Here is a 12,343-nt window from a genome sequence, read left to right as displayed (position 1 = left end):
TTAAAGGAATAGCAAACAGGAACCATGAAAGAAGAACCAGAGGAAAAGGAATCATTTGCACTAGAGAAGAGGCCAAAGAAAGAGGATCAAGGGTTTTCCGTTTCCAGTGAGGGCAAAGCTGGTATCAGAAAGAACTTCCTGAAAGTAAAGGAAACATGAGCATAATGGAGGAATCAGGAGCCATGGAATCTTCTTCCTCCTGAGAGGTCTAGCACCTCAGAGGAAACCCCTGTCTTGTCTGAACAGGGAATGCCTGCCCTCCTTTGGGAGGAGTGGTTAAATGAGATGATTGGGCAGGGGTCAGGATAGGGATAGACTCAACCTTCTCTCGGGCAGATGGCTGCTTGTCTCTGGACCTTGTAATCATGTCCCTCTCCAACCCCTATGTCTGGTGCCTCTCCACCTGATTTCTCTTACCACTGTCTGAAGGTTCATAGTGGTCAATGAGTTCCAGAGCAAGCTCAGAGGTGCAGTCTCTCTCCTTCTGCTCCTCTCGGAGGAAATCCAAAAATTCCAGCAGAGTCAGCTTCTGCCCATCAGCTGAAAAACTTTCAAATAGTTCCTGCACCTCAGCACGTTTAGTCAATGCCTTATAGAACTGTACGAATTCTTCTCCTTCCAGGGTTCCAGACTGGGACGTGTCTGCTGCCTGCAAGAGAGGGTTTAGGGGAGAGTGAATGAAACTTTTAATGGGAAATGTTATCTTTATCTTTTAATTAAAAAAATTTTTTTTTAATTTTTCTGGGCACATAGTAGGTGTATATATACGGTAAATTAGACGTTTTGATATAGGCATGCAATGTGAAATAAGCACATCATGGAGAATGGGAAATGTTATGACCTTGACTTGCACTGTAAAAGCAATTTTACAGACAGATAGATCCAAACATGCTTCCATAAAACTCCCATGGAACTCCTAACATTTAGTGTTCATAGAATAAATCACTTCAGCAAGTAAGAAGCAAAATTTTAGCCATACCATTTGCTACTAGAGAAAATTTTCAACTAGAAAGAATTAAATCTCCCAAAGGCCCCTAAAAGGTCAGAAGATCCCTCCTCCTATTTACTCACATTCCAGCTGGGGTTTTCCATTGTTCTAGGCACCTGTGAAATTCTGGCCATGGACAGAGAGGTCCTTGAGGTCCAACATAATAACATATTGTTATTTACCTTTCATAGAATTACGACTTTTCTTTTTCTTTTTTTTTTTTTTTTTTTTTTTTGAGACGGAGTCTCGCTCTGTCACCCAGGCTGGAGTGCAGTGGCATGATCTGGGCTCACTGCAAGCTCTGCCCCCCCCCGGGTTCACGCCATTCTCCTGCCTCAGCCTCCCTAGTAGCTGGGACTACAGGCGCCCACAACCACACCTGGCTAATTTTTTGTATTTTTAGTAGAGACGGGGGTTTCACTGTGTTAACCAGGATGGACTCGATCTCCTGACTTGGTCATCCACCTGCCTCGGCCTCCCAGAGTGCTGGGATTACAGGCGCGAGCCACTGCGCCCGGCCGAATTATGACTTTTCAACAAGACTGAAAGGCAAGAATCAGCCCCTATACTTCCCATTGAGCCTAGGGCATTGAGCCTAGCACTTAGGGCACATAGCAGAGATTTAACAATTGAGTGTTGTGGACTAGGGTCAGAGGACTTCTGGCCAAATGAAAATGTGGCCTGGTTGGTTGCTGGAAATCCTTCCCCACAGACTCACCTGAAAAAGACTGAAGGCATATTCTTGGTCCATCTCCACATTCATTAGGTGCAGTAACCGCTGAACTTCTTGGAAACTCATCTTACCATCCTGATTTTTGTCTCCACGTTGAAACCAGTCACTCAGCCATCCAGGTATGAGTCAAGGCAAAAGCACTAATGTACCTGTTTGTGTATGCAGTTGTGTGTGCACCTTCGTCCACTGACATCTCTCCCCTCTCTTTCCTGACAGTCTCTCTCCCCAGTTCCAACCCATTCTCCACACAGCTTCTAGAATAATCTCTCTAGAGCATCAATCTATCTTGTCACTGTATGGCCCAGGCACCTGCAGGGACCTCCCTGTTGCCTGCAGAAAGAAATCTATATTCTGGCCAGACGCGATGGCTCATGCCTATAAACCCAACACTTTGGAAGGCCAAGGTGGGTGGATCACATGAGGTCAGGAGTTTTGAGACCAGCCTGGCCAACATGGTGAAATCCCATCCCTACTAAAAATACAAAAAAATTATCTGGGTGTGGTGGCACACACCTGTCGTTCCAGCTACTAGGGAGGCTGAGACAGAGAATCGCTTGAATCAAGGAGGCAGAGGTTGCATGGAGCCGAGATCGCACCACTGCATTCCAGCCTGGGTGATGGAGTGAGATTCTGTCTCAAAACAAAACAAGTCCATATTCCTTTAGCTTTTTTTTTTTTTTTTTTTTTGAGACAGAGTCTCGCTCCGTCACCTAGGCTGGAGTGCACTAGGGAAATCTTGGCTCACTGCAACTGCCATCTCCTGGGTCCAAGAGATTCTCCTGCCTCAGCCTCCTGAGTAGTTGAGATTATAGGCACCCACCACCACACCCGGCTGTTTTTTGTTTGTTCGTTTGTATGTTTGTTTTAGACAGAGTCTTGCTCTGTTGCCCAGGCTGAAGTGAAGTGGTGCAATCATGGCTCACTACAGCCTCAACCTCCCAGACCAAAGTGATCCTCCCACCTCAGCCTCTCAAGTAGCTGGGACTACAGGTGTGCACCACCACACCTGGCTACTTTATTTATTTATGTATGTATTATAAATAAATAAATAAAAATTATTTTATAATTAAAGAAAAAAAATTTTTTTGGAGATGGAGTCTCACTCTGTCGACCAGGCTAGAGTGCAGTGGCACCATCTCAGCTCCCTGCAACCTTTTCCGGTTCAAGTGATTCTCGTGCCTCAGCCTCCCGAGTAGCTGGGATTGCAGACACGTGTCGCCACGCCCAGCTAATTTTTTTGTATTTTTTGTAGAGGTGGGGTTTCACTGTGTTGGCCAGGCTGGTGTCGAACTCCTGGCCTCAGGTGATCCACCAGCCTCAGCTTCTAAAAGTGCTGGGATTAATTACAGGTGTGAGCTACTGCACCTGGCCACACCTGGCTAATTTAATTTTTTAAAGTTTATTTTATGAGCCAGGTGCAGTGGCTCACACCTGTAATCCCAGCACTTTGGGAGGCTGAGGCGGACGGATCACTTGAGCCCAGGAGTTAGAGACTAGCCTGAGCAATGTGGCAAAATCCCATCTCTACAAAACAAAACAAAAAATTAGCCAGGTGCGGTGGCACATACCTGTAATCCCAGCTGCTCAGGAAGCTGAGGTGGGAGGATTGCTTGAGCCCAGGCTGTCACGGCTGCAGTGAGCCAAGATCGTGCCACTGCACTCCAGCTTGGGTGACAGAGTGAGACCCTGTTTCAAATAAAAAATAAAATTTATTTTATGGTGCTCTACACATTCAGAGAAACTTCTCTAGTAATGAACTATAGAAATTATCCCTGAAAGTGTAGTCTTCCAGTTAACTTCTTAATTTTTTGTAGAGACACAGTCTTCCCTATGTTGCCTAGGTTAAGCAACATAGTGATCTGCCTGCCTCAAGTGATCTCCCTGCCTCAGCCTCTGAAAGTGCTGGGATTACAGGCCAAACAAAAAATTATTTACACAGCTCCATCCTCTTCACTAACTGAAGCAATATGTGAGTCTCATTAATCTTTGTACCCCTGGCCGGGCGTGGTGGCTCATGCCTGTAATCCCAGCACTTTGGGGGGCTGAGGTGGGTGGATCACGAGGTCCAGAGTGTGAGATCAGCCTGGCCAAGATGGTGAAACCCCGTCTCTACAAAAAAATACAAAAATTAGCTGGGTGTGGTGGCACGTGCCTGTAGTCCCAGCTACTCAGGAGGCTGAGGCAGGAGAATCGCTGGAACCTGGGAGGCAGAGGTTGCAGTGAGCTGAGATTGTGCCACTGCACTCCAGCCTGGGTGACAGAGCAAGACTCCATATAAAAAAAAAAATATATATATATATATATATGTGCGTGTGTGTGTGTGTGTGTGTGTACCCCTATAGTCTGGCATAGTGCCTGATACATTCTGCTTAATAGATTGTGAATTAATGAATAAATGAATGAAATGGTAAACAATCCAGGAAACTTGGAGTGAGTCTGTATCACTGAGCCTTCTAAGAGGTTGCTTCCCACCTGTATGCTGGTTAATGCCACTGGGATCTTCTGTGCAGCTCTTAGGAGCAGCATCTTGTTTGCTCCTCTGCCTCTCACTCCCTCTTCCTCCAATCCTGGGGATCCTGATTCATGCCTGGCTATGTCATCCCTGGCATCCATTCCTCCCTCAGTATTCTGAGTCTCACACTGGCCTGAGCTGCCCCTGCCCATACCATCTGGACCCTTGGTCCTCCCTAGCCCTGCACCCCTTCTCACCTTTCCTAAACCTGTTGTATCTGGCTCCTTCAGGGACAGAGTGATCCCTCACCCCCACCCTGACTCCATCCTGCCGATACTGGTCCAGGCGCTCCTGATGGTCCATGCTGGTGACAAGATCCACCAACAGCTGGAGCCCTCGCATCCACATCTGGGCCTCCTCAACACTGTTGGCCACCAGGTCCAGGTTGGAGCGGCGGCCATGGAAGACAACGGTGAAGCCCTGCTCCAGGGGGAGCTCCTCTGCCAGGCTACGCAGCAACTCGGAATCATGGCCATTACGTATTGTGTCCACATCAGAGATTGAGACTGCCAGAGAAGAAGCAGGTGGAGGCATTAAGGAAGGGAGTCCAACAAATAGCAGGGGCTAAGAGTGAAGGACCTGCACCCCCTTCTCCATGCCACCATAGAAAAGAACCCCAGCCTCTGCAGGCTGAATCCCAAAAAGCACTAGTACAGAGAGATGCAGACCCCAGGGATTCAGAAGTCCACATGAATCACTGATGTTTTCAAAGGCAGCATGGCAAACGGCCTGTGCTGGAAGTGGCAAGACATGGCTTCCAGCCACAAGCTGGCAGTATGACACAAACCAAAATGACTTAACTCCTCAGTGTCCTCATCTGATATAATGGATAGTCCCCTTTCATAGGCAGCCCCAATGGTGATCACAGGAGGACTGGTGGGGATGACAAATGGAAATACATTTGAAAGGAAGAAGCAGTTATACTAAAGCATTATATGCCCAAGTCCAGTTTTCTCATTCCAGGTTTTTTGTTTGTTTGTTTGTTTGTTTGTTTGTTTTTTGAGATGGAGTCTCGCTCTGTTGCCCAGTCTGGAGTGCAGTGGCGCGATCTCGGCTCACTGCAAGCTCCGCCTCCCGGGTTCACGCCATTCTCCTGCCTCAGCCACCTGAGTAGCTGGGACTACAGGTGCCTACCACCACGCCCGGCTAATTTTCTGTATTTTTTTAGTAGAGATGGGGTTTCACTGTGTTAGCCAGATGGTCTCGATCTCCTGACCTCGTGATCCACCCGCCTAGGCCTCCCAAAGTGCTGGGATTACAGGCGTGAGCCACTGCGCCTGGCCCCCATTCCAGGTTTGAGGGCTTCCTCTTTCCAGATGTCTACGAGGGAACCAGAGAAATTCTTTCACCCTCTTACCTCAGCTGGGAGCGGTACAGATTGTAAGCAATTTGTCTCTACAACAGACTCTCTTAGATGTGTCCTGTGATCAAATTATGTCTTGTTATCATAAAGAGTTTGGCCAATAAGTGCACACTGTTATGATTTTTTTTGTGTTTTATTTTGTTTTTTGAGACCGAGTTTTGCTCTTGTCACCCAGGCTGGAGTGCAATGGCACAATCTCGGCTCACTGTAACCTCTGCCTTCCGGGTTCAAGCGATTCTCCTGCCTCAGCCTTCCGAGTAGCTGGGACTACAGGTGCGCGCCACCAAGCCCGGCTAAGTTTTGTATTTTTAGTAGAGATGGGGTTTCACCATGTTGGCCAGGCTTGTCTCAAACTCCTGACCTCAAGTGATCTGCCTGCCTCGGCCTCCCAAAGTGCTGGGATTACAGGCATGATCCACCGCACCCAGCCACATTTTTTGTATTTAAAAATATTTATCATAGGCCGGGTGCAGTGGCTCACGCCTGTAATCCCAGCACTTTGGGAGGCTGAGGCAGGCGGATCATGGGGTCAGGAGATCGAGACCATCCTGGCTAACACAGTGAAACCCTGCCTCTACTAAAAATGCGAAAAAATTAGCCGGGCATGGTGGCGGGTGCCTGTAGTCCCAGCTACTCAGAAGGCTGAGGCAAGAGAATGGCGTGAACCCAGGAGGTGGAGCTTGCAGGGAGCTGAGATTACGCCACTGCACTCCAGCCTGGGCAACAGAGCGAGACTCCGTCTCAAAAAATATATATATATATTTATCATAATGGCTAACATTGATTAAATGCATTGTGGTTTTACATCCCATGCTAAGTGTTTTACATGTTCACTCTCTGAGTCCTTGTAACCTACTAAGCAGGTACTGTTTAATCCCTACTTTACAGATGAGGAAACTGAAGCTTGATGGATGGATGGATGGATGGATGTATGTATGTATGTATGTATATATGTATTTTTTTAGAGACAGGGTCTCACTCACCCAGGTAGAGTGCAGTGGTGTGATCACAGCTCACTGAAGTCTCAACCTCCTGGGCTCAAGTGATCCTCCCATCTTAGCCTCTCAAATAGCTGAGACCACAGGCGTATAGCACCACACCCAGCTAATTTTTTATTTTTATTTTTTATAGAGACAGGATCTCCCTATGTTGTCCAGGCTGGTCTTGAACTTCTGGTCTCGAACTTCTGGTCTCAAGCAATTCTCCTGCCCCAACCTCCCAAATTGCTGGGATTACAGGCATTGAGCCACCATGCCCAGCCATAGCTTAACTACTTGATTTTCCACAGCTACTCAGTTAGAAAGTGGCAGAGCCAGGGCTTTAATTCAGGCAGGCTGATGCCCAAGATCATGGTCTTATTATAATAACAACAAGATGTAACCAATGATTTATTACATCTTACTATGTTCCAGGACTCTTCTAAGCCTTTTATATACAATAACTAATTTAATCCTCATAACAGCCTTATGAGGCAAGTACTGTTATGATCTCCTTTTACAGGCTCAGATATAGCCACAGTTAGGACAGCACAAACACACACTATCATAGGACTTTGGTCCCTCCCCTGCCAGGCTCCTCAGGCCTCTATCCACCCGTGTATCCACCCCCCGCTATCCAGGTCACTCACAGCTGGGCTTGGCACTGCCCCTGGCCTGCCGTGCATGCCAGACCGTCATGCCGTCATTCTGAAGTCTGAAGTATCTTAGCTTCTTCCAGCTTTTGGACCTCACCTTCCGCATCGGCATGCCTTCCTGCATCAGCAGCAAGTCCTGATCAGTGGTCAGCTCTAGGTCAGGAAAAGCAGGGGTTAGGTAGCCAGCAGAGAGGGTAGCAGGCCCAGGGAGTGCTCTGGAACAGGGGTCCAGCCTCCTTCCCTTCCCTGAGCTGTACACTAAGGCCTCTTCCCCTGCAGGGGCCCCGGCACTCACGGTCTTGCAGCAGGGATGCCATCACCCACCGTTCCACCAGCTGGCACCAGATCACCTAAAGGAGCAAGGAAGAGCAAAGGGCTCTGGGTGAATCTTGAAGATAGTCTGTAGCTGATTTTTGCTTCTAATTTTGAGTTTAGTGACTCTGACACTTTAGATAGGTTTAGAAACCTGCCTCAAATCACATAAGGATCAGAATTTAAGCCAAGATATGTCTGATCTCAGAGCCTCCGCTATTTCCCATGGCTATCTTCAGAGAAGGCTAAACCAAAGATTCTGCCAAGCACCCCCTTCCTACCCAATAACCCACAGTCTACTAGTGCCACATTTTGCTCACTCTCCACCCTCTCATTATTAGGAACTAACATCTTGCTGGATGTCCCTTTCAGAAACTAGAATCTCTTCACACCCTAGCCTTCTAATTTCCAGGTGGAATCCTTTCAGCTTCCCTATTCTGGGAGTCCTCTCTATCTATGCTCCCACATAGACTGTCCAGCTCCTGAGGGGCTAGCGCAGACTTTCTTTTTCTTTTCTTTTTTTTTTTTTTTTTTTTTTTTTGATACGGAGTGTCGCTCTGTCACCCAGGCTGGAGTGCAGTGGTGCGATCTCAGCTCACTGCAACTCCCAGTTCAAGCAATTCTCCTGCCTCGGCCTCCCGAGTAGCTGGGACTACAGGCATGTGCCACCACACCCGGCTAATTTTTTGTATTTTTAGTAGAGACGGGTTTTCACTGTGTTAGCCAGGATGGTCTCGATCTCCTGACCTCGTGATCCACCCACCTCGGCCTCCCAAAGTGCTGGGATTACAGGCTTGAGCCACTGCACCCGGCCAGACTTTCTTTTTCTCTTCGACAGTACTTAGTTGTCTTCTTCTACCTTCACATGGTAAAGCATATTTTATACTTTTCCTTTACAGTTATTCTCACAGTTTTAATGGACCAAATAAGTTACACAAGTCTCAGAACTACATTTTCAAATTTTCTCTACCTACCAAAAAAGGGTACCTCTTTTAAGATATATGCTGTTGGCCGGGTGCGGTGGCTCACACCTGTAATTCCAGCAATTTGGGAGGCCTCTGGATCACCAGAGGTCAGGAGTTTGAGACCTGCCTGGCCAACATGGCAAAACCCCATCTCTACTAGAAATACAAAAACATTAGCTGGGCATGGTGGCAGGCATCTGTAATCCCAGCTACTTGGGAGGCTAAGGCAGGAGAATCGCTTGAACCTGGGTGGCAGAGGTTGGCAGTGAGCCAAGATCGTGCCATGCACTCCAGCCTGGGCAACACAGCGAGACTCTGTCTCAATAAAAAGAAGAAAAAGGCTGGGCATGGTGGCTCACGCCTGTAATCCCAGCACTTTGGGAGGCCGAGGCGGGTGGATCACGAGGTCAGGAGAGTGAGACCATCCTGGCTAACACAGTGAAACCCCGTCTCTACTAAAAAAATACAAAAGGCCGGGCGTGGTGGCTCAAGCCTGTAATCCCAGCACTTTGAGAGGCCAAGGCGGGCGGATCATGAGGTCAGAAGTTCAAGACCAGCCTGGCCAACATAGTGAAACCCCGTCTCTACTAAAAATACAAAAAATTAGCCAGGTGTGGGGGTGTGCGCCTATAATCCCAGCTACTCAGGAGGCTGAGGCAGGAGAATCGTGTGAACCCGAGAGGCAGAGGTTGCAGTGAGCCAAGATATACACCATTTTTGTATATATATATACAAAAAATTAGCCGGGTGTGGTGGCGGGCGCCTGTAGTCCCAGCTACTCAGGAGGCTGAGGCAGGAGAATGGCATGAACCTGGGAGGCGGAGCTTGCAGTGAGCCGAGATAGCACCACTGCACTCCAGCCTGGGCAACAGAGCGAGAGCAAGACTCCGTCTCAAAAAAAAAAAAAAAAAGAAGAAGAAGAAGAAGAAAAGATATATGCTGTGAAATATAGGACCTGGTTAAGTTGTCCTAGCAGCTGACAACAAACTTCCCTTGAAAAGGACTAGAAAATTTCATATGTGGCCACACTGATTCTAGCTATGCCCCTATAGAAATACTCAATTCTTGGCTGGGCACAGTGGCTCATGCTGTAATCCCAGCACTTTGAGAGGTTGAAGAGGGAGGATTGCTTGGGCCCAGGAGTTCGAGACCAGTGTGAGCAACATAGTGAGACCTCCATCTCTACAAATAATTTTTTTTAATTAGCCGAGTGTGGTGGTGTACAACTGTGGTCCCAGCTACTTGGGAGGCTGAGGTGGGAGGCTCACTTGAGCCCAGGAGGTTGAGGCTGCAGTAAACTGAGATTACACCACTGAGCTCCAGCCTGGGTGACAGAGCAAGACTGTCTCAAAAAGCAAAAACAAAAAAACAAAATTCTTGACCAGGTCATGCTGAAACTGACAAATCTCATAAAACATAAAGCTCTATGCTTTTGTGTAAGCAAATAACCTACATTTGAATAGAAATATGTTGTGTATTTCTTTTTTTTAAAGGGTATCTGTACCTGAAAAATGTTATGTGCTTTTTTTTTTTTTTTTTGAGACAGAGTTTTGCTCTTATTACCCAGGCTGGAGTGCAATGGCACAATCTCGGCTCACTACAACCTCTACTTCCCGGGTTCAAGCGACTGTCCTGCCTCAGCCTCCTAAGTAGCTGGGATTACAGGCAGCCATAACCACGCCCAGCTAATTTTTTGTATTTTTAATAGAGACGGGGTTTCACTATGTTGGCCAGGCTGGTCTCAAACACCTGACCTCAGGTGATCCGCCCACCTCGACCTCCCAAAGTGCTAGGATTACAGGCATGAGCCGCCTCACCCGGCCATGTTCCTTAATTTAAAAGTTTAAAATTTTGACAGTGGTGCACATCTTAAAAGAACTTAAAAAATTTGTAGAGCAATCATTCAGTTAGTGTTCCATTAAAACATCATGCAGTTAGTTCAACTCCCTATATTTTACAGATGAAAAAGCAGAAGTCCAGAAATGTGATGTGACTTGCCTAAGGTCACACAGCCTATTAGTGCCCTACGTCTCTTTTGTGGGAAGACCCTATACAGTCACCTAGTAGTGACTAAGCCTTCAGGGAAAATGTGGGGGGTCACTGAAAATACAGCTTCCTTGAATACAAGACCTTGAGAAGACTTTCTTTTTTTGTTTTTGAGATGGAGTCTTGCTCTATCGCCAGGCTGGATTGCAATGGCAACATCTCAGCTCACTGCAACCTCTGCCTCCAAGGTTCAAGCAATTCTCCTGCCTCAGCCTCCTGAGTAGCTGGGATCACAGGTGTGAGCCACCACGCCTGGCTAATTTTTGTATTTTGAGTGGAGACCAAGTTTTACCGTGTTGGCCAGGCTGGTCTCCAACTCCTGATCTCAGGTGATCCGCCCACCTTGGCCTCTCCAAGTGCTGTTACAGGCGTGAGCCACTGTGCCCTGCCTAGAGAAGCCTCTCTAAATGGGTAGTAATGTATAGGTATCCAGAGTGACAGGGGAAGGTTGAGAAGAAGTCTGTCAGGAAACAATTTCAGGAAGAAAAGATTTTGCTGGCTTAGGCTGAATGTGTGTGCCTGAAGGAGACCAGAAGAAACCTCTGGTTGGACGAAGAGACCCAAAGTGTTTCCTGAGAGCCAGAAAATCATCACTGCTTTTCTGAGTGGGGACGCAGTTTGGAATCTGAGGCTTACAGAAGCTATGTGAAGACTGAAGTAGAAAGTAACAGACCTGGCCGGAGGCGGTGGCTCATGCCTGTAATCCCAGCACTTTGGGAGGCCGAGGCGGGTGGATCACAAGGTCAAGAGATCGAGACCATCCTGGACAACATGGTGAAACCCTGTCTCTACTAAAAATACAAAAATTAGCTGGGCATGGTGGCTACTAGGGAGGCTGAGGCAGGAGAATCGCTTGAACCCAGGAGGCAGAAGTTGCAATGAGCCAAGATCGCGCCACTGCACTCTAGCCTGGCGACAGAGCTAGACTCCATCTCAAAAAAAAAAAAAAAAAGAAAAGAAAAGAAAGTAACAGACCTCTCTTAAATTTCTTAGGTCTAGCAAGGTGTGGTGGCTCACGCCTGTAATCCCAGCACTTTGGGAGGCTGAGGCAGGTGGATCACTTGAGGTCAGGAGTTTGAGACCAGCCTCGCCAACACAGTGAAACCCTGTCTTTACTAAAGATACAAAAAGTAGCCGACTGTGGTGGTGCACACCTATAATCCCAGCTACTCGTGAGGCTGAGGCAGGAGAATCACTTGAGCCCGGGAGGCAGAGGTTGCAGTGAGCCGAGATTGCACCACTACACTCCAGGCTGGGCAACGGAGTGAGACTCTGTCTCAAAAACAACAACAACAACAACAAAAATTTCTTAGGTCCTCAGACTCTAGGAGAGTGAATTGGCCTGGGGCTGAAGTCTAACTTCTTTTGCCAACATCCTGGCTTATCTCCTATCTGAATTTTAGCTCCCACCTCTGGGACATAGGGACTCTAGGATGCGGTGAACTTTAGGACTGCAAGAAGATTGCATTACCTTCCCTTACGCCTGTGTCCAGGAGCCTCACAATGATGTCCTGAAACATGGGAAGCCTGAGAACAGAGCCCAAGTGCCTGAACACCCTTACTTTGGAGACTCCCTCCTCTCAAACCTGCCTTAGAAAATTATTTTTTCCTCCTTTGTCCAATTCTTCTAACCCCAAAGCTTGGCCTTGTTCTTCCAATCCTTCTCCCATTCATGAATCACTATTTTAAACCTGTATTCACATGACTGACATGTGGTCATAAGAGGGCCAGTTTCAAATCAGGGAGCCATAGAAGGTCAGAGCTGGACTTCATTTTATAGAAAAGGAGCCC

The 12,343-nt window shown here is 47.5% G+C and overlaps 1 protein-coding gene and 1 pseudogene across 12 annotated transcripts in view; both read right to left on the bottom strand.

Annotated features, from left to right (window-relative positions):
• The window catches only part of PLCD4 (phospholipase C delta 4), a 30,386-nt gene that overhangs the window by 13,803 nt on the left and 4,240 nt on the right, over window positions 1-12,343 (bottom strand). For all 12 annotated transcript variants that reach the window (XM_063712401.1, XM_054548483.2, XM_054548476.2 and 9 more), the window contains 5 exon segments: window positions 7,525-7,579; window positions 7,224-7,382; window positions 4,511-4,739; window positions 1,707-1,836; window positions 418-649 (listed from right to left, as the gene is read on the bottom strand). In XM_063712401.1, the coding sequence (XP_063568471.1) occupies window positions 418-649; window positions 1,707-1,836; window positions 4,511-4,739; window positions 7,224-7,382; window positions 7,525-7,546 (772 nt within the window). In that variant the 5' untranslated portion in view covers window positions 7,547-7,579.
• Window positions 3,423-3,509, bottom strand: LOC112132536 (small nucleolar RNA U3; annotated as a pseudogene).

Source organism: Pongo abelii, chromosome 11 (assembly GCF_028885655.2).
Source record: "Pongo abelii isolate AG06213 chromosome 11, NHGRI_mPonAbe1-v2.0_pri, whole genome shotgun sequence".
Taxonomy (NCBI): domain Eukaryota; kingdom Metazoa; phylum Chordata; class Mammalia; order Primates; family Hominidae; genus Pongo; species Pongo abelii.
Note: the sequence above shows the minus strand (reverse complement) of the source record. Positions and strands in the feature narration are given on the sequence as shown.